We start from the raw sequence: 22,942 nt of genomic DNA, 5'->3' as shown, positions 1-22,942 counted from the left end.
ACAGATCATAGTTTCAAAATGTATTATTAGTCAAAACTTGAGGTTTCTCTCGCTTACTCACCCATTACTAGCGACCAATCTAACGTAGTTACCCATTGGTACATTGAGTCAACAACCCGAAGATGTAAACATCGAGTATCAGGTATCATCCAGCAAGTGCCGGTAGCTCCAACTATCCATTTTCAACCCAGAGCCACTACGGGAGCACACCCATTAGTCTCTGCGAACGCGACGACGACGACGACGACCACCACCACCCCCACAATGGCTCCCGGTGAAGCAGATCTCGAAATACTTCTTTCCAAACTCGAGCCCAGCCTCCATCCTGACACATTCGTCTTCCTCACACTTCTCAACACACCAGTCTCTGCGGCGAGCCAAGATGTGCAAGCACTACAGCCACAACTTCTCTTCCAGGAGGCAGAAGGTACCACACTCGTCCTCGTGCGCGAAAGGGCCATCGCGCACGGCTTCACCGACTACGTGTTTCCGTGTCGGATGATCTCCCTCAGCGTGCACTCGAGTCTTGAGGCAGTGGGTCTAATCGCTGCCATTAGTGCACGACTCCGCGATGCCGGGGTCAGTGCCAATGTGGTCAGTGGGTTTTACCATGATCATGTCTTCGTGCCGGAGGGCAAGGAGGAAGTTGCGATGCAGGTTATTGGAGGGATGTCGCGGGGTGATCGTGATTGATTGATGTGGTAGGCTTTGGGGGTGGGGTTAGCTAGAGTTTGATGCTTTCACCTTGGAAGGGAATATGTGCTGTGTATACTACTAAGCAGTAGACACGTGAACTATGTTTTTGCTAATTTGTACTGACTACGATGGACATGATTGGGCAGGGAGCGCTTGGAGTCGTGAGCACATTTATCCATGGACCCACCTAGTAGTGATCTTCGTGTACCTAGTAGGGAACTGGATTGAAGGTGAGTGTGAGTCATGAGAGGGGTCTGAGGTTTTGTGAATCCATGACTCCGATATTATATTTATTCCTGTAGTGCATATTCTTTGTCTGAGTCAGGAATTATAAATTAGACGGCTTACTTGAATCTCCCAGCTGGACTCTGCAGCGGCATAACACGATCTATGCATGGCTTGGACGGAACATATACCATAGCTCCAATATGACACTCGCCACCCCGCCGCCCAGCCTTGTTGTACGAATCGAGCAGGCAGAGGAGACACACGTCGTGCGCCAAGCTGAGGCGGTACAAACACTGTACCCGTCCTGCGATGTCCTGATTCAGCACCAGAGTGTAGCCGGAGGCGCCGCCATCCGTACTGTCCCCCGATTCGAGGGCAAGCTAAGCCGCATCGTTGGGCTAGGGCTCCAAGGCTCCTTCACATCGCAGGATCTCTGCAATCTCGAGTCAACTTACGCCGCAATCGGTCTTTCTCCGGAAATCCATCTGTGCGAGTACGCAGACCCTTCCGCAGGGCAGGTTCTCACTCGTGCCAGGTATTTCTCCAAGGGGAGGCTGAGTGTCTATTGCATGGACCTGGAGAATTCAGATGAACCGGTCGTCGCGCGGAAGGGTCACCCTAAGAGGAAGAATATCACGGTCAGGGAGGTGGCTTCGGATGTCGATCGCGAGCACTTCGTCGCTGTTTCCATTGCGGGATTCGCGGATGGGGGACGCTCGGAGGAGCTGCTGGGCGCCTTGGCCAGGATCGCGGCCCTGAGAGCTGATACGAGACTCTACATCGCGACGACAGACGCCGGAGCAGTGGTCGGCACCGCGGCATTGGCCGTCCTGGGTACGCATACAGCCGGCGAGAGCATCGGGCATTTGTACTTGGATAGTACAGTGCCGCTGTCTCGCGGGATGGGTGCCCATGTGGCACTCATACAGGCGCGTTTGAGGGCTGCCAGAGGCATGGGGTTGAAGCTGGTGACGCTGAGTACAAGGGAAGGCAGTGGAAGCGCCAGAAATGCAGAAAAGACCGGGTTTAGAGTGGCATATCGGAAGGATGTATATGTCAAAGGTTGAGCTGGGCCCACAGCTTGGGGGATTCTGCGCATAGATGGCACTCTCTCAGATAATCGTGAGCTGGGCACGCAGTCCAGTAGGGTTGGGTTAGTCTTATGTGTTCATCTTAAGGTCTTTGCGTTAAGTCTAGATTCATATGATAGAAGTCCGAAGAGTGCGCTTCTTGCACTCGGTATCAAAGTCCACAATGCCATCCAATGGCCATCATTGGTCTCATTGTCTACAGAAATGTCGATGATTGCAGTCAAGTCTCATGAAGTTGATCACTGTCCCCGTGAACGGATCGACTCACTGCACCGTCAGCAAAGGTATTCATGCTTGGCAGAGGGTAACGGAGGCGGCAGGCCTGGGTCACCCGCACACTGCTTATCTCAGCGCTGGTTTTGCGGCCATCAATACAAGTCCTTAGAGACTCGAAGGAGATCGCTGCATTTGGCTAGTGTGCGGTTTGGTCTTGGAAAATCCCTGTGACAAGGTATTACACGTGACGCGGTGCTATTCCGGAGCGATGGCCGTGCGGCTCGGCTCTATGTTCCGGCACGGCAGGGCTCTCGACAGATGTCTGTCAATCCCCTCGCGACAGGCATTTCGGAACAAGAAGAGAAAGGTTGGAAAATTTCCCGCTCAAGTAGCCGGTGTACCGTTAGCACTGCTATCGCCGCCGAACGCCTCTAGCCGAGCTTTCTTAGCCCTGCGCTTCATCTCCCGTTTTGATAGTGGCTTTTCAGTCTCCTCGGTTGCTACCTCAGAGCCAAGCGATGCTTTTCTTTTCAATCCATCGGCTCTGACCTCCGCAGATTCCTTCGGTTTAGATGACGGTCCTGTGGCTTTGGCAGCTGAGTTACTTCCCCCATCAACAATGTCGACGATCCCACGCCAGCTTGTTCGTTTCAATTTGGCCAAGGCGGTCACTTTCCTAGCCTCTTCGCAGACTGCCTCTTTTCCGCGTTCCTGCGACAAGCCCCAGACGCAGGCAAGATTGATCACATCCCATGGAGCCCGCACGCCCAGAGCCTTCCGCGCTTCACTTGAAACGATGATACCTCGGCCACGTGTTGCTCGTATCAGACCCATAGCATTGCCAATTAGATTACGTCGAGCTTCAATACCACTACCCGTAACACCCGGGCCGTAACAGATCTCGAAGCGAATCCCACGCGAGATAGCCGCGGAAACCATTTTGAATTTAATATGGAACGGTAGGCGGACGGAGAAATCCAGGGAGATGATATCACACTCCAGATTGGTGCATGCGTTAAGTAGGGCTTTCTCATTTGTTGGGCGGAGAGCGACAAGATCATAGGTCTGAGTCAGGCTGGCAAGTCTTTGGTTTTGCGCAGGGTCAGAGAGGGTCAGATTCAGGCGGCTAAGAAGCACCAGATTCCGGGGAGCATCTTTTGGAGCAGATGGGGCAGTCAGGCCTGGAGGCAATTTCCCATTGATCGTCTCTGACAGTGCAACCGTGGTGTAGCCGACTGAAAGTCAGGTCAGCTCTTCATGTGGCTCTTTGGAAAAAAAAAATTGCGCATGTGCTGCGCTGGTCTCGTGCCTTTTTTTGGGGGGGGGGGGGGGGGGACATGACGCACGTTCTGCAAGGAAGTTCAAAGTATGAACAATTTCGGGATCACCCGGGCTATAGGGCACATTCAGATCGTAGAACATGATTGCGACAAAGTGGCACCCTGCGTTTGAGTCGAAATCTCACTTTTACCCCGAACGACACGAGTTGTGATCGAAGTTCCGTACAGTGTGCTTTTGCGAGCTGTCCTAGCATGGGCATCTGAAAATCATACCGCATCAATATTCTGCCGAGGCCGGCAGCTGCCCGAGTCACCCATAGGACAAGCAAGTCTCGTGACCCTGAAGGCGGAGCGAAACGCTCTCGGCCGTTCTGATCAACCACCCATAATATTACTAGTATACTACCCTGTGCTTTGGCTGCTCTGGACGATAGCACGGCTGCGCAATTCAGACGGGTTGTTGGCCTCCTAGTCTCGCGGCTGCTGTTGTCTGTCCTTCCGATTCCTATCCTGTCGCCGCGCCCTGCCCCCCATCATCCTTATTCCCTCGGTCCCCTCCCTACCCCGCCGCATTTTATCATTGCCATCCGACTGTGGGCTGACCTCGAAAGCTGATCGCCCCGTCGCCATCAATCATGGCGCGCGTTTATGCTGATGTCAATGAGCATATGCCCCGGTCCTACTGGGACTATGACAGTGTGAACATCTCCTGGGGTGTTTTGGAGAATTACGAGGTGGTCCGCAAGATCGGTAAGGGCGAAATCACGCTTCAATATTCAACCTCCATCGACGGGGTCATCCCAGCGGGGTTCATCGTGGGAGATGTGGACTGACACTTCCTTTCTTGCAGGACGCGGCAAGTACTCTGAGGTGTTTGAAGGTATCAATGTTGTCAACTACCAGAAGTGTGTCATCAAAGTCCTCAAACCAGTCAAGAAGAAGAAGATCAAGCGTGAAATCAAGATCCTTCAGAATCTGGCAGGTGGGCCCAATGTGGTAGCTCTGTTAGACGTCGTCCGTGACAGCCAGAGCAAGACACCGAGTCTGGTCTTTGAGAATGTCAATAATACCGACTTCCGGACTCTTTACCCACGATTCTCCGACTACGATGTCCGCTTCTACGTTTATGAACTCTTGAAGGCTCTGGATTTCTGCCACAGCAAGGGTATCATGCACCGGGATGTGAAGCCTCACAATGTCATGATCGATCATGAAAAGCGCAAGGTTAGTGGTCCTGAACGCCTCATATCTATTCTTCTGCTGATGATGCCTAGCTTCGCCTCATCGATTGGGGTCTGGCTGAATTCTACCACAAGGGCACGGAGTATAACGTCCGTGTCGCTTCCAGATACTTCAAGGGTCCTGAGCTACTTGTTGATTTCCAGGAATATGACTACTCTCTGGATATGTGGTCGCTGGGCGCGATGTTTGCATCCATGATTTTCCGCAAGGAGCCCTTCTTTCACGGAAACAGCAACTCTGATCAGCTGGTGAAGATCGCCAAGGTTCTTGGAACCGAAGAGCTCTTTGAATATCTGGACAAGTATGAGATTGAATTGGATCCCCAGTATGATGATCTCCTCTCGCGCTTCCCTCGGAAGCCTTGGCACACCTTTGTCAACGCCGAGAACCAGCGCTTCGTCAGCGACGAAGCGATTGACTTTTTGGACAAGCTGCTTCGATACGATCATGCGGTATGCACTCTGCTATGTGAAGTTTGCATGGCGCAAAGCTAATATTATTTGTCTAGGAACGCCTCACTGCTCAAGAAGCGATGGCCCATCCGTATTTTGCTCCCGTTCGGGCTGCTGAGTCCCAGGCTGCACGGAACAACAATACAGCATAGTTCTTAGCATGAAGGTCGAACGCGCCTGATTTAGATCTACCCTGACTTTCTCCCTTTCTACCTGATACTCGCTCTGCCGGTACACCCTACTTCGATGGGGTGACAACCTCTCCAGTGCCAAAACTTCATTCTGTGTTCCAGAGAGTTGGTGGAGTCAATTCAGAAGAGTCATGACAGAAGGGCTGTGCAGCTTTGGACTGATGCGTCACGCGTGCATGAACTGAAGCGCTGCGGTTGCAATGAGTTGTTGAATTCGGAGACGACGACGATGAACAGATGACATACACCTAATATATCTCTGCTTGATCCTCTTGGCATACCCAGTGCGTGAAATTTGTCTAACGGTGCTTAGAGGAGGGTCATCACTCCTAAAGTTATCCTTGCGTAACCTTGCCTACATTCTCCTGCGCCGGTTTACTGCAGTCTTTCACCTTTCTCAGTCGTCCTTGTGGTTAGTTAGACTGGTGTTGATGGGAACTATGCTTGTTGGTTTGCCTTGGCAAATTTCTTTTCCAATTGTGATCACTTGCCATGCTTCAGCTTCGTTTACCATATGTATGCCAATTCTAGTCTGATACATCGTTGAGAGGAGTGTGATCCAGTTTCATGTGTTTGAGATGGTCAACAGTCTACTTGCCTCGTACTGCATTGCTAGGGTGGGAGCCTTGAGTCTGAAGCTTTCCCCAGGGAGAGACTGAGTCTGCACAGAGTAATTGATGTATGCAGCAGTCCTTTTTAGAAAGTATGGCTGCTTCAAACACTCTGTAAGATCTAGTTGACAGGCTACCTAATAGTCTATAGTGATGATTAGATATACTTAACCTCTTCACGTGATGTGACTCACTTCACAAGAAAATAATTCTATCCCTCATCCTTCCGCGAGTGAAACAGGAAAACTAAATTTCCAAGTGCTCAAGTGTTTGATCTAGTCAATTTTGAAGAATCATACTGAGTACTAGTATACATACTCATACATGGGGTACGTACATTGCATTGAACTGCCCGATCTCGACTCCACCGCCCGCCAAATTGAATCCACTGAGGTTCCAACTGAAAGCCCCGCCAGTCCCGGCATCCTCTGATTCGTTCCGTTCCTTTGCTCTGAGCCAGGAAATTTAATTGCCCGCATTCGCACAACCACCCGAACCCCTCCCCCTCCTTGTCTTCCTCTTCATCGCCGTGTTTGCGTGAGTCACTCGGTGGTCAAGATACTATTCCGTCAGTTAGTGGCGCGAGTGGCGCCTCGGAGAATTCCTCCTCCCTTCTTGTCTTCACGACCTTTTTCCAGAATGGCCCAACCTTCTGCCCCCCAGAACCCGAGTATGTTGCGGCTATCCGTCTCTGTCCCGCCGTGTCAAGCTTCCAGACTGCTGTTTGGACTGTGGCTGACCATTTGGATGGTACTCTAGCTGGTGAGCCTAAAGCTCCCGTCGCCGACGTCCCTCCCCAGGCCGACGAACAAATGAGAAACCAAGATGCCGCTGCTGCCTCCAAGCCTGTTGTCGAAGGACAGGACCCATCTGCACCCCCCAAGGTGAAGAGCGAGAAGGAATGTACGTACAGCATGACAGTCTCCGCACAATAGGCGATTGCCACCCCCGCCTATCTCGATTGATAATGACTTAATCTCTCGATTGTTGCAGTGGAGCGCGAGCGCCGTAAGGCCGAGAAAGCCAAGAAGTTCGCAGAGAAACAGGCTAAGGCCGCGGCTAAGCCTGCTGCGCCCAAGGCTGAGAAGAAAGCCAAGATCGAGAAGGAGAAGACCACAGACGCCTACGATCCCAAGGTGATCGAGGAAGGCCGCTATGAATGGTGGGAAGAGCGTGGCCTCTTCTTGCCTGAATTTGGCCCTGATGGCAAGGTCAAGCCGGAAGGCTACTTCGTCATTCCAATCCCTCCCCCTAATGTGACAGGTGCTCTTCACATGGGTCACGCTCTCACCAATGCGCTCCAGGATACCATGATCCGCTGGCAGCGTATGAAGGGCAAGACCACCCTGTGGCTGCCAGGTATGGACCATGCTGGTATATCTACCCAGAGCGTGGTTGAGAAGATGCTTTGGAAGCTGGAGAAGAAGACCCGTCATGATCTCGGCCGTGAGGCAATGGTCGAGCGCGTCTGGGCCTGGAAGGATCAGTACCACGCCAACATCAAGAACGCGCTGCGGAGAGTCGGCGGCTCCTTCGACTGGACTCGTGAGGCCTTCACAATGGACCCCAACCTATCTGCAGCTGTCACGGAAACTTTTGTCCGCCTTCACGAAGAGGGTATCATTTACCGTGCCAACCGGCTGGTCAACTGGTGTGTGGCCATGAACACCTCCCTCTCTAACCTTGAGGTTGAGAACAAGGAGGTCGAGGGTCGTACCCTTCTCGATGTTCCCGGCTACGAAAAGAAGGTTGAGTTTGGTGTTTTGACTCACTTCTGCTACGAAATCGATGGAACCGACGAACGGATTCAGATCGCCACTACTCGTCCCGAGACCATGATCGGTGATAGCGGTATCGCTGTGCACCCTGATGATAAGCGCTACCAGCACTTGATCGGCAAGTTCGCCCGCCACCCCTTCGTGGATCGCTTGATGCCTATTGTCGCCGACACGGACGTCGACCCTGAATTCGGTACCGGAGCTGTCAAGATCACCCCCGCTCATGATTTCAACGATTTCAACCGCGGAAAGGCCCATAATCTCGAGTTCATCTCCGTCCTGAACGATGACGGTACCTTCAACAGCAAGGGTGGTCCTTTTGCCGGAATGAAGCGCTTTGACGCCCGCTACAAGGTCATTGAGATGCTCAAAGAGAAGGGACTTTATGTCAAGTGGGAGCACAACCCCATGAAGATTCCTCGCTGCGCTAAGTCCAACGATGTCATTGAGCCTATCCTCAAGCCTCAGTGGTGGATGAAGATGAAGGATCTCGCCGAACCTGCCATCAAGGCCGTTGAAAGCGGTGAGATCATCATCAGACCGGAATCCGCTGAGAAGAGCTATTTCCGCTGGTTGAACAACATCAACGATTGGTGTCTGTCCAGACAGCTTTGGTGGGGTCACCAGGCTCCCGCCTACTTCGTGAAGATTGAAGGCGAGGAAGGTGATGACAGTGACGAGAATCTCTGGGTTACTGGTCGCACGGAAGAGGCGGCTCGGGAGAAGGCGGCGGCTAAATTCCCCGGTAAGAGCTTCACTTTGGTGAGAGATCCCGATGTTCTTGACACTTGGTTCTCCTCCGGATTATGGCCGTTCTCTACCCTGGGCTGGCCCCGTCAGACACATGATCTGGAGCATTTGTACCCGACCTCCGTTTTGGAGACCGGCTGGGATATTCTCTTCTTCTGGGTGGCTCGAATGATCATGCTGGGTCTTAAGATGACCGGCAAGGTCCCTTTCAAGGAGGTGTACTGCCACTCCCTGATCAGAGATTCTGAGGGTCGCAAGATGTCTAAGTCTCTGGGCAATGTCATTGATCCTCTCGACGTCATGGAAGGTATCAAGCTGGATGATCTTCATGCCAAATTGCTCACCGGCAACCTTGCCGACAAAGAGGTGGCCACTGCTACCAAGTACCAGAAGAAGGCCTTCCCCAAGGGTATTCCTGAGTGCGGTGCTGATGCCCTGCGTTTCGCCCTTGTGTCCTACACTACTGGCGGTAAGTAAAGCCTCCCAACAATGGATTTCACTCTGTCCAGCCTATTGTCTTCTATACTGATGGTGCCATATCAGGTGGTGATATTGCCTTCGACATCCAGGTCATCCATGGTTATCGTCGATTCTGTAACAAGATCTACCAAGCCACGAAGTTTGTGCTTGGCAAGTTGGGCGATGACTTCAAGCCTCGGCCGACCCCTACAAAGACTGGCAAGGAGTCCCTTGCGGAACGCTGGATCTTGCACAAGTTTAACGCTGCTGCTAAGGAGATGAATGAGGCTCTTGAGCAGCGTGAATTCTCTGCTTCGGCATCCATTGCTTACCAATACTGGTACGGCCAACTTTGTGACGTTTTCATTGAAAACTCCAAGTTCCTGCTTGCGCCCGAAGTCCCGGCTGAAGTGCAGCAGTCGGCCAAGGAGACGCTCTACACCGCTCTTGAGGGGGCTCTGACTTTGATCCACCCAATGATGCCCTTCGTCACTGAGCACCTGTGGCAGCGCCTGCCTCGTCGTCCCGAAGATAGCACAATTTCGATCATGAAGGCCACGTACCCCGAATATAGACCTGAATTCGAGGATCCCGAGGCTGAGACTGCCTATGAACTGATTTTGAATGCCTCGAAGTCTATTCGGTCGATCCTCGCCCAGTATGAGATCAAGACCAAGGGCGACATCATCATCCAGACCTACGATGCCACCAGCTACAAGACCGTCTCGGATGAGCTTACTAGTATCAAGTCCCTGGGTGGCAAGACCCTGGGCGAGCTTAGTGTGCTCGGCCCGGAGAATACCAACCCCCCTTCAGGCTGTGTGGTCGCTCCTGTGAGCTCTGAAGCAGCTGTCTATCTCCGTGTTTCCAAGGAAGTTGCCTTGGAGCAGGAAGAGAAGGCCAAGGCTAGTCTGGAGAAGGCACGCGAGACAGTCCGTCGCCAGCAGAAGCTCATCAGCGGTGCTGGATGGCAGGAGAAGGCTAAGCCTGAAGTGCGCGAGGCTGAAGAAAAGAAACTGCGTGATGCTGAGAGTGAAATGACTCGTCTAGAGGAACAGATCCGTGAGTTTGAGAAGCTGCGGCTAGAGTAGATCTCGCGGCCTGAAACTATTTATATCAGATATTTTTGTACTGGCCAATGTGATGTTTCACTCAGATTTTAGTATGACCAATAATTACTGCTCGTAGATCAAGACTCGTATAGTGAATGAAAAATCTTATAGTAATAACACATTATTACGTTGGGGAAGGTGTGTATGTACGGAGACTCATGGCATTAAGCTTATCGATAAGCGGCGCCAAGACCCTTTCCGCCAAAACTTTTCACTCCGCCTTTTTCTTTTCGTTTTCACGAGCCCGATCAGTGACCCTATATCACGTTAAACCAGGTTTTTTGGTGCTCAGAATTGGTCAAGATGCTCAGAGAAGTGTAAGTCATAGAATCACTTCCTTCCGACTACGTTTGGCATTGTTCAAGTCACCATGCTTACAATAAAATCTCTATCGCTTCAGAAAACCGAAGAATGCGCGCACAGCGCGCATCCTGAAGGCCAAAGAACCTCAGCTCATCGAACCCCCCAAGCGCACGCTGTTGCTGCACGGCTCAAAATGTCCGCAAGCTTTACACACTGTTCTGAAGACCTTTCATTCCTTGACAAGACCGGATTCAGTCCTATTTCACAAGAAGAACGAGAACATTCACCCGTTTGAGAGCGTCGAAAGTCTCGAATTTCTGGCCAACAAAAACGAATGTGGTCTTGTGGTGTTCGGTAGCAGCAACAAGAAACGACCCAACTGTATCACTATGGCACGTGTATTCGATTCCAAGATCCTTGACATGTGCGAATTGATGCTACTGCCGCACCCCGACGCTGAGCAACATACTGATCTGGCTATGCATATCGGCATCGGATTGCGGCCCATGATCCTCTTCTCAGGCAGTGCTTGGGAAGACTCAACCTCAATGGCACATGTCATGCTGAAGAGTATGTTCCTGGACCTGTTCAAGGGTGAGACGAGTGATAAGATTGACGTGGAGGGGCTCCAATATATTTTGATGATCGGTGCTGAGGAGCCCACTGAAGGGTTGGCTCCTGTTGTTCACTTGCGGTGGTATAAGCTCCGGACGAAGCGTAGTGGCCACAAGCTCCCGCGGGTGGAGCTGGAGGAGATTGGGCCCAAGTTCGACTTCAAGGTTGGACGTCTGCAGGAGGCCCCTCGGGACGCGATGAAGGAGGCTATGAAGCAAGGCAAGAGGCCCAACGAGGAGATCAAGATGAAGAAGAACATCAGCATGGATTCAATTGGTGACAAGATCGGTCGTGTTCACCTGGGCAAGCAGGATCTCAGCGGCTTGCAGACTCGGAAAATGAAGGGATTGAAGCGCCGTGCAGGTGTGGAGTCGGATGACGATGAGGATCAGGACATGATGGACGTGGATGAGATCTCGGAGGATGAAGGACGCAAGAGAGCTAAGACGGCATGAAGCTCGTGTTGAAATGCATTGTCATGCAATTTGATTCTTTCCGACTTATTATATCTATCTAAACTGCGCACGAGGCGTTTCTGGGGGTTCGGTTTTCAGCACCTAGCTCATATTTGACCCTGTTCGATACGTGTTTGTTACATAGACGTTTGCAAACAAAAAAGTTCTATCAGTCTCAACCCTGCTTTCTTGAATTTGAATTATCAAGTTGTTCTCGTGCAAATGTAAAAGTAGGGGCTGAATTCTGCCCACGTGATCATGACGTTGCGCTCGGCTCGTCTCTCACATGCCGAGGATCTCGTCTCTGGCCTCGCGGATCATCACAGCTCCCATAAATGCCGTACTCCCCCACTTTACCCCGAACTGGTACTTTAGATGTTGTCTGAGTTTGGCGCAGCTTTCTTTGTTGCTTGCGAACCTTGGAGTCTCCATGATTTGCAGTTTCCCTATTGAATCTTGCCGGAGGAAGCAAGACTGATCGCTTCACTAAATTCATTTACTTTTGCCGAGGTTCTTGAAACAAGCACGATGGATGCTCTCACAGTAAGGTCGCACTCTGTCGAACCCAACACCACGCAGGATTTATGTCGTTCTAACCACTTTGTAGGCCTTGCTGGATACTCTGGTCACTAATCCCGAGCTTGCGCCGCTTCTGTCCCTCCTCAAGGGTATTCGCAATGGCGCTGTCTATGGGGCCAAGGTCCGCTTTCCGCATGCTCTGGTGTATGTTCCCTCGGAATCCAGATATTAGGGCCCCTCTATTGTAAAGAGCCAGGCTGACTCGATGTGCTCGTCGCCCATAGGATGATCTTGCTTTTTCGCTCAGGAACGTATGGCAATCCAGTGTTTCTCTCAAGAAACATAGATCAATCATGCTGATCATGACACAGCTTCCGTGAGAAAGTCAAGCTTGTCTTTAAAGCCACGCGCCAACATGCTCGGAACCTTGCCACCTTTGCGCTGATCTACAAGGGCTCAATGATCTTGCTGCGTAATGTCAATCCGGTTGCTGTTGGCAAAGAAGGACGATACGATAGCTTTTTTGCTGGGTTGCTAGGAGGCTATGTAGTCTTTGGTCGGCATAAAACGAGTATCACTCAACAGGTAAATCGCTGGGTACTCAAACACCTCGATCGTCCACTGACAATTCTGCGAGATTGTGATCTATATCTTCGCTCGTGTGGTACTTGCGTTAGCCAAGCTTGCCATTCGTCCAGATCTGCACCCGCTCTCCTCTCTCATCACTCCGCAAACGCGAAGTCAGATGGAAAGCCATGCCTGGCCGGTCTTTGCCAGCTTATCCTGGGCACTTGTTATGCACATCTTCCGTTGGCATCCAGATACATTGATGTCAAGTCTGCGGAGTAGCATGGTGTACATGTATGCTCTGACTCTTGCTCTCTCACCTGCCTTGTGTGACGCTAATAATTAACCTAGTTACGCGGATTCCGATCACTGGGACTCGTTCCGCAATTTTTTAATCCACAACAAATGATCTCAGCGATGCTATCTGCATCTTCCCCAACCTCAGGCCAACCTCCAACGGCTGGGCTATATCACATAGTGGCATATAGATACGGTGCGTTTGGGATGCTGTTACTTTCTGCACTATATATCCCCTATATTCTTGGGTTTATTGGCATTGAACTGGCAGGGGCCGCACGGCGGCTGTACCTTTGATGCCCTACCGCAGGCGGTTTAAGGGGTCAAGCAAACAATAGAATCTGGACGGTACATACACTTGAGTCTGCTGCATCCAGAGATGTACTTCGGCCATCGAAGTAATCTGCTCAGTAATATGCTTGCCAGTATGTGTGGTGGTAAAGTTTGATGACAAACTTCCATGCGGGACAACCCAGAAGGTTGGCAAAATGAACCATCAGCTTCGTTAATACCGTTATCTCTCCATCTTGACACCTTTGGCCACGATACGTATGTAGCTGAGACTTGTGTCTTACTTTCCTATCAGGTCAGGACTCATTATGGCCGTAACCATCCACCGGCTTGAGAGAGCCATTCTGATGATACCTCGGAGCCCGGCCATAGCCTAGCCTTGTAATTGCCAGTGTATCTGTAGAGTGAGCAGTTTTCAGGGGCAGGGCCTGCGACGAGAGGTTGTCGTTCTTTTTATGTCAAGGCGGGAAGCATGAGTCCGGCTAACCCATAAGTGATGGCACACAGAGGACCTACGGACGATAGTGCCCGAGACCTTTGAGGTAGTATTGTTGCCATGGAGTTGATGGGTTGTGGTCCAGACGAATCCTTCACGCCATCGAAGTAGACCTTTTATACGAGGCAAGTCCCCAAGCTCTCGTTCAGGAGCTTCAAGGTTAAATTGTATTGCTGCCAGGCGTCCTCCTTGAGTTTAGGATCATGGGGCTCGACCCCTAAGCCTTTGATACTAGGTAAGGTCAGAGAAAACATTCCAATCTCATACCGAAATGAATGCAAACTCACGTTCGGAGCTCTCGCCTTATTTGGGGATTTTGCCAGTATTTCATGATCATCATGTTCTTCACAATCTTGTGTTCCAGACCTGCGGCTTCCGCTGCTCTCTGGAGGAATTGAATAGTATTGGCGACTCGTTTTTGGTCCAGGCTCTCTGGAGGTGACGATCGGAAGGAGGAGCGTAGAGTATGCAGAAGGACGTATCGAGCTGGCGTCGAATGATTTACGGCTTTCAGCCCGTGACGATACAACTGGCGGTAGGTATCGACAACAGCTTGTGAGTCTCTCAGAGACTTTAAGGGTTGCACTGGAGAGACCATCTTGTTCGAATAAGGTGGTTGGTGTCGCGTACCGGCGTAGGAAGTAGAGCATGCCAATGTACAGAGTAGAGAGTACAGAGTACAGTACCTAGTACGGAGTAACTACACACTTGATAACTATCAAATGCTGCAGGCGGCGGCGGCGGGAGTTGACGCTAGCCAGATACGACCGGCATTATTATCAGCACCGCACCGCGCGTTAGGCTGCAAATGGTTTAAGTTGGGTCGGGCTTCTTTAGCTTCCCTTCCACCCTCCCACCTTGCCTGCGTGCTCCGCCCGGCTTGCTTGCTCCCTCGCTCCATCATACTACCTGCCCCCGACCAATTCCATGCGGACTTCGATCAAGCTGTTTATCATTTCTCCCACCGTGCTTCTCATTCTTTTCCAGCAGCGAGGGTCAACCAAAGGAACAAAGTGTTTCGCGCCTACCGGACCTCTATCTTCGAGCTGGCCCGTGATTAATGCTGCGGAGTACCCGTGCGCGCGCCTTGTTGTGTAGACATATGTGATTTCACTAACTGGTCTCACCACATCATCCCCTTTTTTGGGACAACAGAAATCTATCACATTCTGGACTTCCTCCGTGTGATAATAATCATTTCTCAGCGCTGGGCTATCTACCAATGCAGTGTATACCTGGACAAACTGAAGTCGGTTTAATAAAATGAAGGACTGTCTTCTGTAGACACATGAGAAGACCTCTCTCCTAACACCATGGTCCGAGTTACGCGGAGAGCCACCTCGGTCTTCGCCAGACGTGCGCCAAGCAGAAATGTCAAGAAGACGGCACGCAAACATAAAGTGATATTGGAATCCGTTACGCAGGAGAAGAAGAAACTGCGCAGTGTCGTATGTTCTTTCGCCTTGCTCATATCTCTCGGGGCAATCTTGACACAAACAACCTAGATATCTTTCGAAGCAAAAGCTCCTCCTGGTTATACCTTCATTCCTGCAGGCAACCCTCAGCTTACGACTGCGTGTAAGGAAGTCTGTCGGAAGGACAGTTTGAAGGTGTTTGCTGTTTCGGTATGCCCGACAGCCATCTCTTTTACTCAACTTTCTCGTTTCCCACGGCCCGGCTTCTTTTTACTAATCTTGGGTCATAGACAACACCGCATATGCACACACACAACCTATCCCAGCATGTTCACCGGATAGGTTATCACTTTCCCAGCGCGGTTGTCGCAACAGTCTGTATGGACCTGGGACTCCACCTTACAACAGCAGGGAAAACAATGCAATTTCCGACTTCTGCCATTACCAAATCCCGCAAACGTGCTAATTCAGAAGCTTCTCAGACGACAATCAACACCGAAGCGAGGGATGTAATCAAGGATCTCTTCCCTAATATTCCAGACAATGACCTGAATCAAATCATAAAAACTGCTTTCCAGAAGGTAGGTGGATAACATTCGCAAACAGGCCTTTGTACCCACAACAGGACCGCAAAAAAGTATTGGACACAAGATACTGAAACTATTTCCAGGGTCAGCGCAAAGTAGGCACAGCAGTTGAGTTACCCCTGGCCCGCCGCGCTCAGCTCGCAGTTGTGGCCCACATACGTCACGTTTACACGGAATACGATCGTTTGTTGAAAGCAACATCCTTCCACGAGGCGAGAAGCACGGTTGAAGAGCCTACCTTGGCCAAGTTGGTCGAATGGCGGGGTGATGATGAGAATGGAAAGATCGTCCTTGAGGACGTTTTCCGTGAGGTCATTGTGATATCTGATGACGAAGACAGTGACACTGAGGAGGAGCTAATACAGCCCTTCGACCGTGACCAAAGTGTGGTGGTTATCTCTAGCAACCCGCGTGCTGAAGAACTACAGACAAACCCGGTCACTTATGCCGGCTCCAGCTTACGAGACACCCAGCTGGATATATCGGACGAGGAAGCACCGCCCGGATTTCGTTTTGTCCCGGAGATTCCTAAGAATAACAAGCTTGATCGTCGTGGATTCAGCCGATACCAAGCATGGGACCGTGCCATTAACAGATATAGAAACATAGCGGAAGGGGATAATCCACGCAGACCGCCTGGTAACTCACCTCGACTTCGACGACCATTGGTCGCTCGACGGCCCTTGCAAGATACGGCCGACTCTGGCTCAGACTCACTCTTCTTCCCTCTCGAGGATAGGCGCACATTCTCTGTTCCATCCCAGGTTACAACTAATGTGGAGACACTCAGCACTGCACCGAAGAGGGCATACGCAAATCCTGCAATGGAGCATCAAGTGAGTTTGCCCCTGACAATCCCAATCCCACAAATCATGCTCTCGGGACGACTTTTTGTAGACTTCATGCTAACAATAACGAGCCGTATGCATTGCTTCATGCAACTGGAAGACCGTACCAGGTAAAGAGATTTTCATCACAGCTCAGTGGGCTTCCCTTGGAGCGAGTGCGCCCTTCTCATGGAGAAAGCCGGATTGTCCCTCGCCAGGAGTCACCAAACGGCCCTATTTTTGTGAGTAGCCATAGAAACGTATCCGGACACCCAGTTGGACAGCAGCAGAAACCTCTGGAACATGGCCACAGCAGGACAATCTCCCACCCTGAGGATCACGCCTTGCCTTCTATAGAGAACCCCTTTCCCGCGGAACTAGGACGATCCAATTGTGGCCCCGTGGAGAACCTTGCCACGAGGATGTCCGGAGGGTTCGCAATCCGCTCTGTAACTCCCGCTCATCTACCTCCCCAGGACGTTCTCCGTCGAGATATTGATGAGACTACACAATATCAGACAGCAAAGCGCAGACGAACTGCATTTTATTATCGGCCGATTCAGACAGAAAATATCCGCCCTAGTCTTCCTTCTGCTCCTGTGAGAAGTGCTCGTCTAGGGGAACAGTTGGCTTCCTCTGCATATGTTCCTCCGGCACGACTTCCAGTTCAAGAAGACCCTTCTGTCCGTAGGCATTATGCAGCCCCGTTTGGATATGTCCATACTACTGATCGTCAGCCCGAGGAACACCCATATCCATCCTATACCACCCGTGTTAGGCTTGGGGATGAGGGTTTCCCGCATCAAATGTCTCGCAAGCATGATAATGCCACATTTGATATACTTGACCGTGAGAGACCCACTCATTACAGGCCTCCCGTTGAACCTCGTGTTGTGCCAACCTTACGGTATGCATTTGTCGAGGATAGAAGCAAGGAAGGGCTGATGCCCGTTCAAGCCGTTGGCATGGTGAGAGATAATCATGACTCGCAGGTGCCCAAGCACGATGATGATCGCTCAAGGCTACCCGAGGTGGAACCGATACAGTCAACTACATGGAGTGGCAGAAATCAGGGATATGCTCTTGCTCCACAAGAGCAACCTCAGAGAAAAGGTCATTATGCCGATGACTTTGTTCGTGCCATTGACCTGAGTAATTCTGATCCATTGGATTATCCGCTGGAGCGTCGTCTTCAGACAAACTACACCCGTCCCGGCCCGGATAGGGTTGATCTTGTCTACGGTAGTCAACAAGTCAATCAGCAGGCTGGACCGGAATCAAGACCCCTTCCGGACCGCACCCATGCGGATCCATGGTCAAGATCCGCTATCCAGAGGTATGGCGTAGTGGATGACGCGAGTCAGCGCTATCATGAGACGCATGATACCTCGAAAGCCGCAAACCGTTACACTGACAGACATTACGGGGAGGTATCGGTGCTTTCACGGTATGGATAGTGAATATGAATCGCCTGGCTCCATCACAGCCTCTCAGTCGTCACAAGCTAACTGTAACACTTGTAGCAGGGAACTACTCGAGCCTCCACGCTACGGCCCACAAACCAATGAACCATCGTGTCCTACTTATGTAAGAGAGTCTGAACGTCCTCGTCCTCCGGTTTCAGAGGGCAGAACCATCGTTATCGTGGATTGATATTGTTGCTCATATGAGGGGTCGGTGTCAATTTTGTTCATTCCGGTCGCAGTGTAAATGTCTATGGTGATGTACAGTACATACATACTTTACAAGTGGAGCGTACATGATACCCAATGCTGTAACACATTAAACTATGAGCCAAGAAAGATACTATCCTCCTCGATGCTATCAGTGTCCAAGACAATATTTGAACAAAAGGCTTGCTCCAGATCTCCACGAAAGGTGATTTGAACATGCGTGATGGAAGACATATATATCGGTTTCCAGAAGAAAGGGTAAATATGGAAATCACTCAGTACAGCTCCTATTAGATCCATCCTCGACAATCGCACCCAATTCATCAACCACCAATTATCTTCTTCACGTCCGACACATTCAAACACTCTGGGGTTGCCCATCCGCACTCCCACCGGTAACTGTCTTTCCAGTTTTCTTGATCGTCGCCAACACAGTCTCATATGACACGGAGGAGTCGGTCACAACCGTTGCAGTTTGCGATTCCAGGCTCACATCGAAGGACTTGACCCCTAAAGATTCCCTCCAAGTTAATGAACTGCGAGGGGGAGAAGCACATTATTTCGGGCGGGATTTTCCAAGAGGCAAAAAACAAACCCAGACCAGACCAGGCCAGACCAAATTATTGGAAAATGGTATTTTGGGTGGGCAAATAGACATACCATCAAGCTTCTTAAGGACTCGTTCCACGGCTCCGGAGCAACCACCGCAGCTCATGGTGACGTCGAATTTGTACTGGTGGTCGGACATGTTGACAGGTGGAGGGAGGGGGAGGGGACGCTATCGCGAATGGCAAGAAGGAAAGAGTGGCGGTCAGAGTTTCTAGTTTTTGGTTCTCTTTTTTTTTTTTTCCTTTTCTTTCTGTATTCTTCGGTCTACAGAAGAGAATCAGGGGAAGTTCTCAGCTTGTCGAGATCTGTGTGTCTGAGTTAGTCTCGAGGGAAGAGGGGGAGGGGGACCGGAATTTGCGACGAGCTGTCTGTCAATAATGCTAAAGAATGATGGCGGGGCTAAAGGCTGGAGACGCAAGGGGGAAAGGGAGGGGGGTTCAACGCCTGGTGGGGCAAAACACAAAATAATTGCTAGCTATGGGATAGTTGTACCTGAAACTTGCTCCAAGTTGACAGCTCACTGGGTAGAAAATAGTCGGAAAGGGGGAAAGAGAGGGAGAGAAGGCTTGTTCTTACCCTCGATTTTTATTTTGCTTTTGTCTTTGTTAATGAGGTGACAGCATACGTATTCCGTAGACCAACGACTATTGACCTGGCGAGCAACCTCTATTTCTATCCTCTCGGTCTGTCTGTTTATCTACTGGTGGGGCTGAGCATACAGGGAGAGAAAAACGCAATAATCGCTCATCCTACCGTATGCTCGGTGGGATTAATAATCTTGGCAAATTACCGTGCCTGAGTCAGAATTAACTATAATATGTAAGTCACATGAGATGATAAATTCGCAGATGACAGCTTCATCATTCCCTAGAAGCCCGCCGCCCGCTTCTTCTTCCTCGCCTTCGCCACGGTTTTCCGTCCCGCCTCTCGACCACCAAACATGCCGCGCTCGATTTGTGTCATTGAGACATTCTGGTCCGCCATCTGACTGCTGTGCAATCGGAGACTGGGCGGCTCAAGGTGTTCCGGCTGGCTTCCCCAAGTCCGAGTAGTGTCGGCTGGGACGATAGGAATGGGAAGAGTCGAGCCAGCTTGTTGACTTCCATGCAACGATGTCGTCCTTCTCCGTGAATGCCGCCGCTTGGGAGTAGTGGCCGTCATGCCCTGAGTCCCTGCTACATGCCTTTGCCAGCTATAGTCGGCGGGGTTGACTCCAGGTCTCCAGTGTTGTAGCATGCTTGTTGTGCCGGAATTCAATACCTGATCGCTCTTGAAGCTGGTAAAAGCCGATAGACTAGAGTACACTGGCCATATATTCGCTTGCGGTTCAGGCTCATTCACGTCTGGCTCTCGATTCTTCCTGCTCGTCCTGCTACTGCTGGGTGCACTCCTGTTGTCCTCCCCAGGCAAAGCAGAGGATATGCTCTCCTCATTCTCATTTAGTATTGCCGCAGACGAAGATGGAACTACAGAATCTGCTCGTTCAGAATCCCTGGAACCATGTCCTATCCCGCCTCGGATGCTGAATTGTGCTAGGATTAGATCGGCTACCACGCCTCGGATGATTTGTTCTTTCATGATCCTTGTGCGCCCGGGTATATCGTGAGGTAGATAACCAAGCCATTCGTTCACCAATTCATCATATAGTGTTGAAGGACTAAGTGGTTGGATCAAATCGGCCTTTGTAGAGGATTGAGAAGTAATCGTACTGAAGGTACTAGAGGCTTGAATCGTGGTATAGACGTAGTTGAGAAGACCTGAGCGGCCGTGGACAATGCGTGACCAGAAAGAAGTCCATTCTTGGGCATTTTGATCAAGATTATCCAAGACTATGCCGCTACCAAGGAGCTCAAGCCTGCGAAAACGTTAGAATCGTGCAGGGGCGGGTTTGATGAGAGCAAATCTCGAGAAGCAAACTCACCCTGTCTGATTTTTGAACCTGTCACTAGCCTCGGCATCTGCAAGTAGCCTGTCTAGCTGTTGGACCATATTATTGAGGCTATCGCCGATACGTTTGTCAGCGCCCTTCTTGCTCGATCCCAGCCCCAACCTGCCAGTTACCACGGCGTAGATCTGAGTATAATCAAGCGTCCACTGCGGAAACGCAAGTGGTGTGATACTGGACATTGCAGCATCTAAGGTCAAGACGCCACTTCGCGAAGCCGTCTCGTCCCAATCGTGCGTTATGAAGTCATCGTGGAAGGTAGTTGACCGAGTCCGTGACATCCCTGGAGCTCGCTTTTTAGCCTTCAAGACTTCTATGGGTACTGAGTCCCCGACTGCGGCACTGTTACGGGCAAATCCGACATAGACTGATTCATGTACAGAGAGATGCGAGTCTAATGCGAAAAGCTTCAAAATGCTGGCTCTGCAGTCGTGAGATTTGTTGCGGACTGGCAATGAGAGGTGACTGGTTTCTCTCATTACAAGCGTGGAAAACTGGGTACTGTTTGGTGATAGCTGGTATTCTGAAGGAATATCAGACGGTGGGATGTCTAACATCGATGGGTCGTGTAAAGTTAATGTCTCTGCTTCGGTATCACGTACATAAGAACAGGGGAAGACGAGTGTGAAAGGATTCAGTTGTGAGTAGAGGATGAGATAAAAATCTGTTAAGCAGCTGTCAGCATTTGTCAAGCTTACATATGGACTGCCATGCTGGCGAGCTCTACCTTCATGTATAAGAAAAGAATCAAGCCGCATTGTCGTGTCTTCGGGATCCCGAAAATGACGCCATGACATTTGAGGGAATACTGCAGGTCGTGAATCGCTAGTGTCTGAGCCAGATTCGGGCGCAAGAGCCAGCCAGAAGATCCGGGATGTTGTCAGGATGAAGACATGTGAGACGTTGCTGGCGCTTCGTTTGACGTCTAATATCCATTCGGACTTCCTCTTCAAGCCGAGCTCAATGGAGTATGGGTATACCTGACCGTCTCGCGTCCGATATAACATCGGGCAGCGCCGGTCACATACAATAAAGCTGTTAACATCTCCCACCCATTCAATAGCCGCCCATCCGTCATGACGGGGACGGTCATCGCCCTGACCCTCATCGATATCGAGCCATGGCAATGAACCATTTCTAACGCATGTAGTCATCCAACTACTTTTATTCTTATTGTAGCGACCAGACACGTCCCATACACTCCATCTGCCTCGCACATCAACAATGCCAAGTTGTTTCTGATACCAAGGATTAAAGGTCACGTCTGCATGTGCAAACCCCCCAGTTTGTGAGATCGAAATTTCGACCACGGGGTTGGCATCAAGGTGAGACATGCGGCATTCATTCGACAATGTATAATCACTTAGTCGAGCAACTGGTGTAGGAACGGGATTCCTGTGATACTGCGGTCTGAAGATAGCCGTGAATTGAGGTGAACGAACTGCTATCCATGTCGCTTGCTCTTCCACTGTTCGAGCGAAACAGATCTGCCGAATGGCTGCACCTCCCACGAACCAGTCGACTTTTTCGACATCTCCGATAGAGGGCACGCGCGCTTTGGCTGTTGCTTCTTGTCTCAACTCAATCGCATCCTCTTCGAGTTTGCGAAAGGACACAACATTCCCGCACTCTCCTGATGCAATGACCGCGATTGGTACCCCGCGGGTCCCCGACTCGCCATTCTCCAAATCTACCGCGTAACCGAAATCCAGAAGGGCCGAAGCCGAGGGATCGCATATTTCGCTAGCTGTCGTGATGATATGCGAGGTATTTTCGTCCGACGCAAGAGGCCAACAGGCCGCAAGCTCCGGATAGACCTGAGGCAGGAGGCCCTTGTTCTCGATCAGCGATGTCTGAGATGCAGTCGAAGGGGATTTGACGGTATGTTTGTTGACCCCGGCATACTTAAGGGGAAGATCTTCGAACGGAGGAGGTCAGTCTTGCCAGCGAAGGCATTTCTTTTGGCTCAGGAAGCTTACTTGAGGCCAATGTTCGTGAAAACAGCCAAGTCTGGGTTTCGGGATTATATGTCGGTCGTCCCAAGTGCCCATACTGTAGAGCACCTAGAGGTTGTTCATCCATTGGGTCTGTTCTTGCTCCGGGCAATATGCTCTACCTGAGGCTGTGTAGTCGTGAGCATATCGAGCACCGAACCCAATGTGTTAATAGGATTGGGATGGAAGACAGAGTCTCGGGCAGGGCACTGAACTGAAGCGGCTCTGAGCAGCCAGCAAGTC

At 50.9% G+C, this 22,942-nt stretch overlaps 10 protein-coding genes across 10 annotated transcripts; 6 read left to right on the top strand and 4 right to left on the bottom strand.

The window, feature by feature from the left end:
• Window positions 1-67: 67 nt before the first annotated feature.
• BO66DRAFT_357233 (ACT domain-containing protein) lies at window positions 68-806 on the top strand. The gene has a single exon (XM_025644897.1). It carries the CDS (start codon window positions 265-267, stop codon window positions 691-693), a length of 429 nt encoding a protein of 142 aa, XP_025500034.1. The 5' UTR covers window positions 68-264; the 3' UTR covers window positions 694-806.
• A 125-nt stretch (window positions 807-931) lies between these two features.
• BO66DRAFT_185462 (uncharacterized protein) lies at window positions 932-2,245 on the top strand. Its single transcript, XM_025642411.1, has one exon. It carries the CDS (start codon window positions 1,125-1,127, stop codon window positions 1,989-1,991), a length of 867 nt encoding a protein of 288 aa, XP_025500033.1. The 5' UTR covers window positions 932-1,124; the 3' UTR covers window positions 1,992-2,245.
• Window positions 2,246-2,580: 335 nt separating this feature from the next.
• Window positions 2,581-3,653, bottom strand: BO66DRAFT_381706 (ribonuclease P subunit p30 family protein; the record flags this gene model as incomplete). The annotated part of the gene is made up of 2 exons (XM_025645967.1): window positions 2,581-3,466; window positions 3,578-3,653. 2 exons carry the CDS (start codon window positions 3,651-3,653, stop codon window positions 2,616-2,618), a joined length of 927 nt encoding a protein of 308 aa, XP_025500032.1. The 3' UTR covers window positions 2,581-2,615.
• Window positions 3,654-4,146: 493 nt separating this feature from the next.
• BO66DRAFT_414467 (casein kinase II subunit alpha/alpha') lies at window positions 4,147-5,357 on the top strand (the record flags this gene model as incomplete). The annotated part of the gene is made up of 4 exons (XM_025649467.1): window positions 4,147-4,261; window positions 4,362-4,735; window positions 4,786-5,205; window positions 5,262-5,357. 4 exons carry the CDS (start codon window positions 4,147-4,149, stop codon window positions 5,355-5,357), a joined length of 1,005 nt encoding a protein of 334 aa, XP_025500031.1.
• A 979-nt stretch (window positions 5,358-6,336) lies between these two features.
• Window positions 6,337-11,659, top strand: BO66DRAFT_422942 (valine--tRNA ligase). Its single transcript, XM_025650082.1, has 6 exons — window positions 6,337-6,677; window positions 6,767-6,910; window positions 7,001-9,004; window positions 9,079-9,158; window positions 9,282-10,060; window positions 10,507-11,659. The coding sequence occupies exons 1-6, from the start codon at window positions 6,647-6,649 to the stop codon at window positions 11,477-11,479; spliced, it is 4,011 nt and encodes a 1,336-aa protein (XP_025500030.1). The 5' UTR covers window positions 6,337-6,646; the 3' UTR covers window positions 11,480-11,659.
• Window positions 11,660-11,891: 232 nt separating this feature from the next.
• On the top strand, window positions 11,892-13,207 carry BO66DRAFT_394737 (Tim17/Tim22/Tim23/Pmp24 family protein). Its single transcript, XM_025648065.1, has 6 exons — window positions 11,892-12,022; window positions 12,087-12,202; window positions 12,283-12,309; window positions 12,370-12,583; window positions 12,636-12,859; window positions 12,917-13,207. The coding sequence occupies exons 1-6, from the start codon at window positions 12,008-12,010 to the stop codon at window positions 12,972-12,974; spliced, it is 654 nt and encodes a 217-aa protein (XP_025500029.1). The 5' UTR covers window positions 11,892-12,007; the 3' UTR covers window positions 12,975-13,207.
• A 558-nt stretch (window positions 13,208-13,765) lies between these two features.
• BO66DRAFT_332012 (DUF1763-domain-containing protein) lies at window positions 13,766-14,247 on the bottom strand (the record flags this gene model as incomplete). Its single annotated transcript, XM_025644113.1, has 2 exons — window positions 13,766-13,880; window positions 13,937-14,247. 2 exons carry the CDS (start codon window positions 14,245-14,247, stop codon window positions 13,766-13,768), a joined length of 426 nt encoding a protein of 141 aa, XP_025500028.1.
• A 284-nt stretch (window positions 14,248-14,531) lies between these two features.
• BO66DRAFT_431397 (DUF2293 domain-containing protein) lies at window positions 14,532-18,259 on the top strand. Its single transcript, XM_025650581.1, has 5 exons — window positions 14,532-15,097; window positions 15,155-15,274; window positions 15,355-15,645; window positions 15,735-16,487; window positions 16,571-18,259. Exons 1-5 carry the CDS (start codon window positions 14,963-14,965, stop codon window positions 17,933-17,935), a joined length of 2,664 nt encoding a protein of 887 aa, XP_025500027.1. The 5' UTR covers window positions 14,532-14,962; the 3' UTR covers window positions 17,936-18,259.
• Window positions 18,239-19,010, bottom strand: BO66DRAFT_394735 (copper metallochaperone ATX1). The gene is made up of 2 exons (XM_025648064.1): window positions 18,812-19,010; window positions 18,239-18,661 (listed from the first exon to the last, which is right to left on the bottom strand). Exons 1-2 carry the CDS (start codon window positions 18,897-18,899, stop codon window positions 18,510-18,512), a joined length of 240 nt encoding a protein of 79 aa, XP_025500026.1. The 5' UTR covers window positions 18,900-19,010; the 3' UTR covers window positions 18,239-18,509.
• Window positions 19,011-19,627: 617 nt separating this feature from the next.
• BO66DRAFT_381682 (uncharacterized protein) lies at window positions 19,628-22,787 on the bottom strand (the record flags this gene model as incomplete). Its single annotated transcript, XM_025645966.1, has 4 exons — window positions 19,628-20,615; window positions 20,682-21,369; window positions 21,433-22,609; window positions 22,632-22,787. The coding sequence occupies 4 exons, from the start codon at window positions 22,785-22,787 to the stop codon at window positions 19,628-19,630; spliced, it is 3,009 nt and encodes a 1,002-aa protein (XP_025500025.1).
• Window positions 22,788-22,942: the final 155 nt, after the last annotated feature.

This window comes from Aspergillus aculeatinus (genome assembly GCF_003184765.1).
Source record: "Aspergillus aculeatinus CBS 121060 unplaced genomic scaffold BO66scaffold_52, whole genome shotgun sequence".
NCBI lineage: Eukaryota > Fungi > Ascomycota > Eurotiomycetes > Eurotiales > Aspergillaceae > Aspergillus > Aspergillus aculeatinus.
This window is presented reverse-complemented; position numbering and strand designations above follow the sequence as displayed.

Bases quoted from the DNA above. Each gene is read 5' to 3' on its own strand.
- BO66DRAFT_394737 (XM_025648065.1), top strand. The intron at 12,203-12,282 runs GTATGTTCCCTC...CGTCGCCCATAG, and splicing joins CGCTTTCCGCATGCTCTGGT to GATGATCTTGCTTTTTCGCT. The intron at 12,310-12,369 runs GTATGGCAATCC...ATCATGACACAG, and splicing joins TTGCTTTTTCGCTCAGGAAC to CTTCCGTGAGAAAGTCAAGC.
- BO66DRAFT_422942 (XM_025650082.1), top strand. From the start codon at position 6,647: ATGGCCCAACCTTCTGCCCCCCAGAACCCGA. The intron at 6,911-7,000 runs GTACGTACAGCA...CGATTGTTGCAG, and splicing joins GGTGAAGAGCGAGAAGGAAT to TGGAGCGCGAGCGCCGTAAG. The intron at 10,061-10,506 runs GTTTGAGAAGCT...CTATCGCTTCAG, and splicing joins CTAGAGGAACAGATCCGTGA to AAAACCGAAGAATGCGCGCA.
- BO66DRAFT_431397 (XM_025650581.1), top strand. From the start codon at position 14,963: ATGGTCCGAGTTACGCGGAGAGCCACCTCGGTCTTCGCCAGACGTGCG. The intron at 15,646-15,734 runs GTAGGTGGATAA...AACTATTTCCAG, and splicing joins TAAAAACTGCTTTCCAGAAG to GGTCAGCGCAAAGTAGGCAC. The intron at 16,488-16,570 runs GTGAGTTTGCCC...AACAATAACGAG, and splicing joins ATCCTGCAATGGAGCATCAA to CCGTATGCATTGCTTCATGC.
- BO66DRAFT_357233 (XM_025644897.1), top strand. From the start codon at position 265: ATGGCTCCCGGTGAAGCAGATCTCGAAATACTTCTTTCCAAACTCGAG.
- BO66DRAFT_394735 (XM_025648064.1), bottom strand. From the start codon at position 18,899: ATGTCCGACCACCAGTACAAATTCGACGTCACCATGAGCTGCGGTGGT. The intron at 18,662-18,811 runs GTATGTCTATTT...GGGAATCTTTAG, and splicing joins AGTCCTTAAGAAGCTTGATG to GGGTCAAGTCCTTCGATGTG.
- BO66DRAFT_185462 (XM_025642411.1), top strand. From the start codon at position 1,125: ATGACACTCGCCACCCCGCCGCCCAGCCTTGTTGTACGAATCGAGCAG.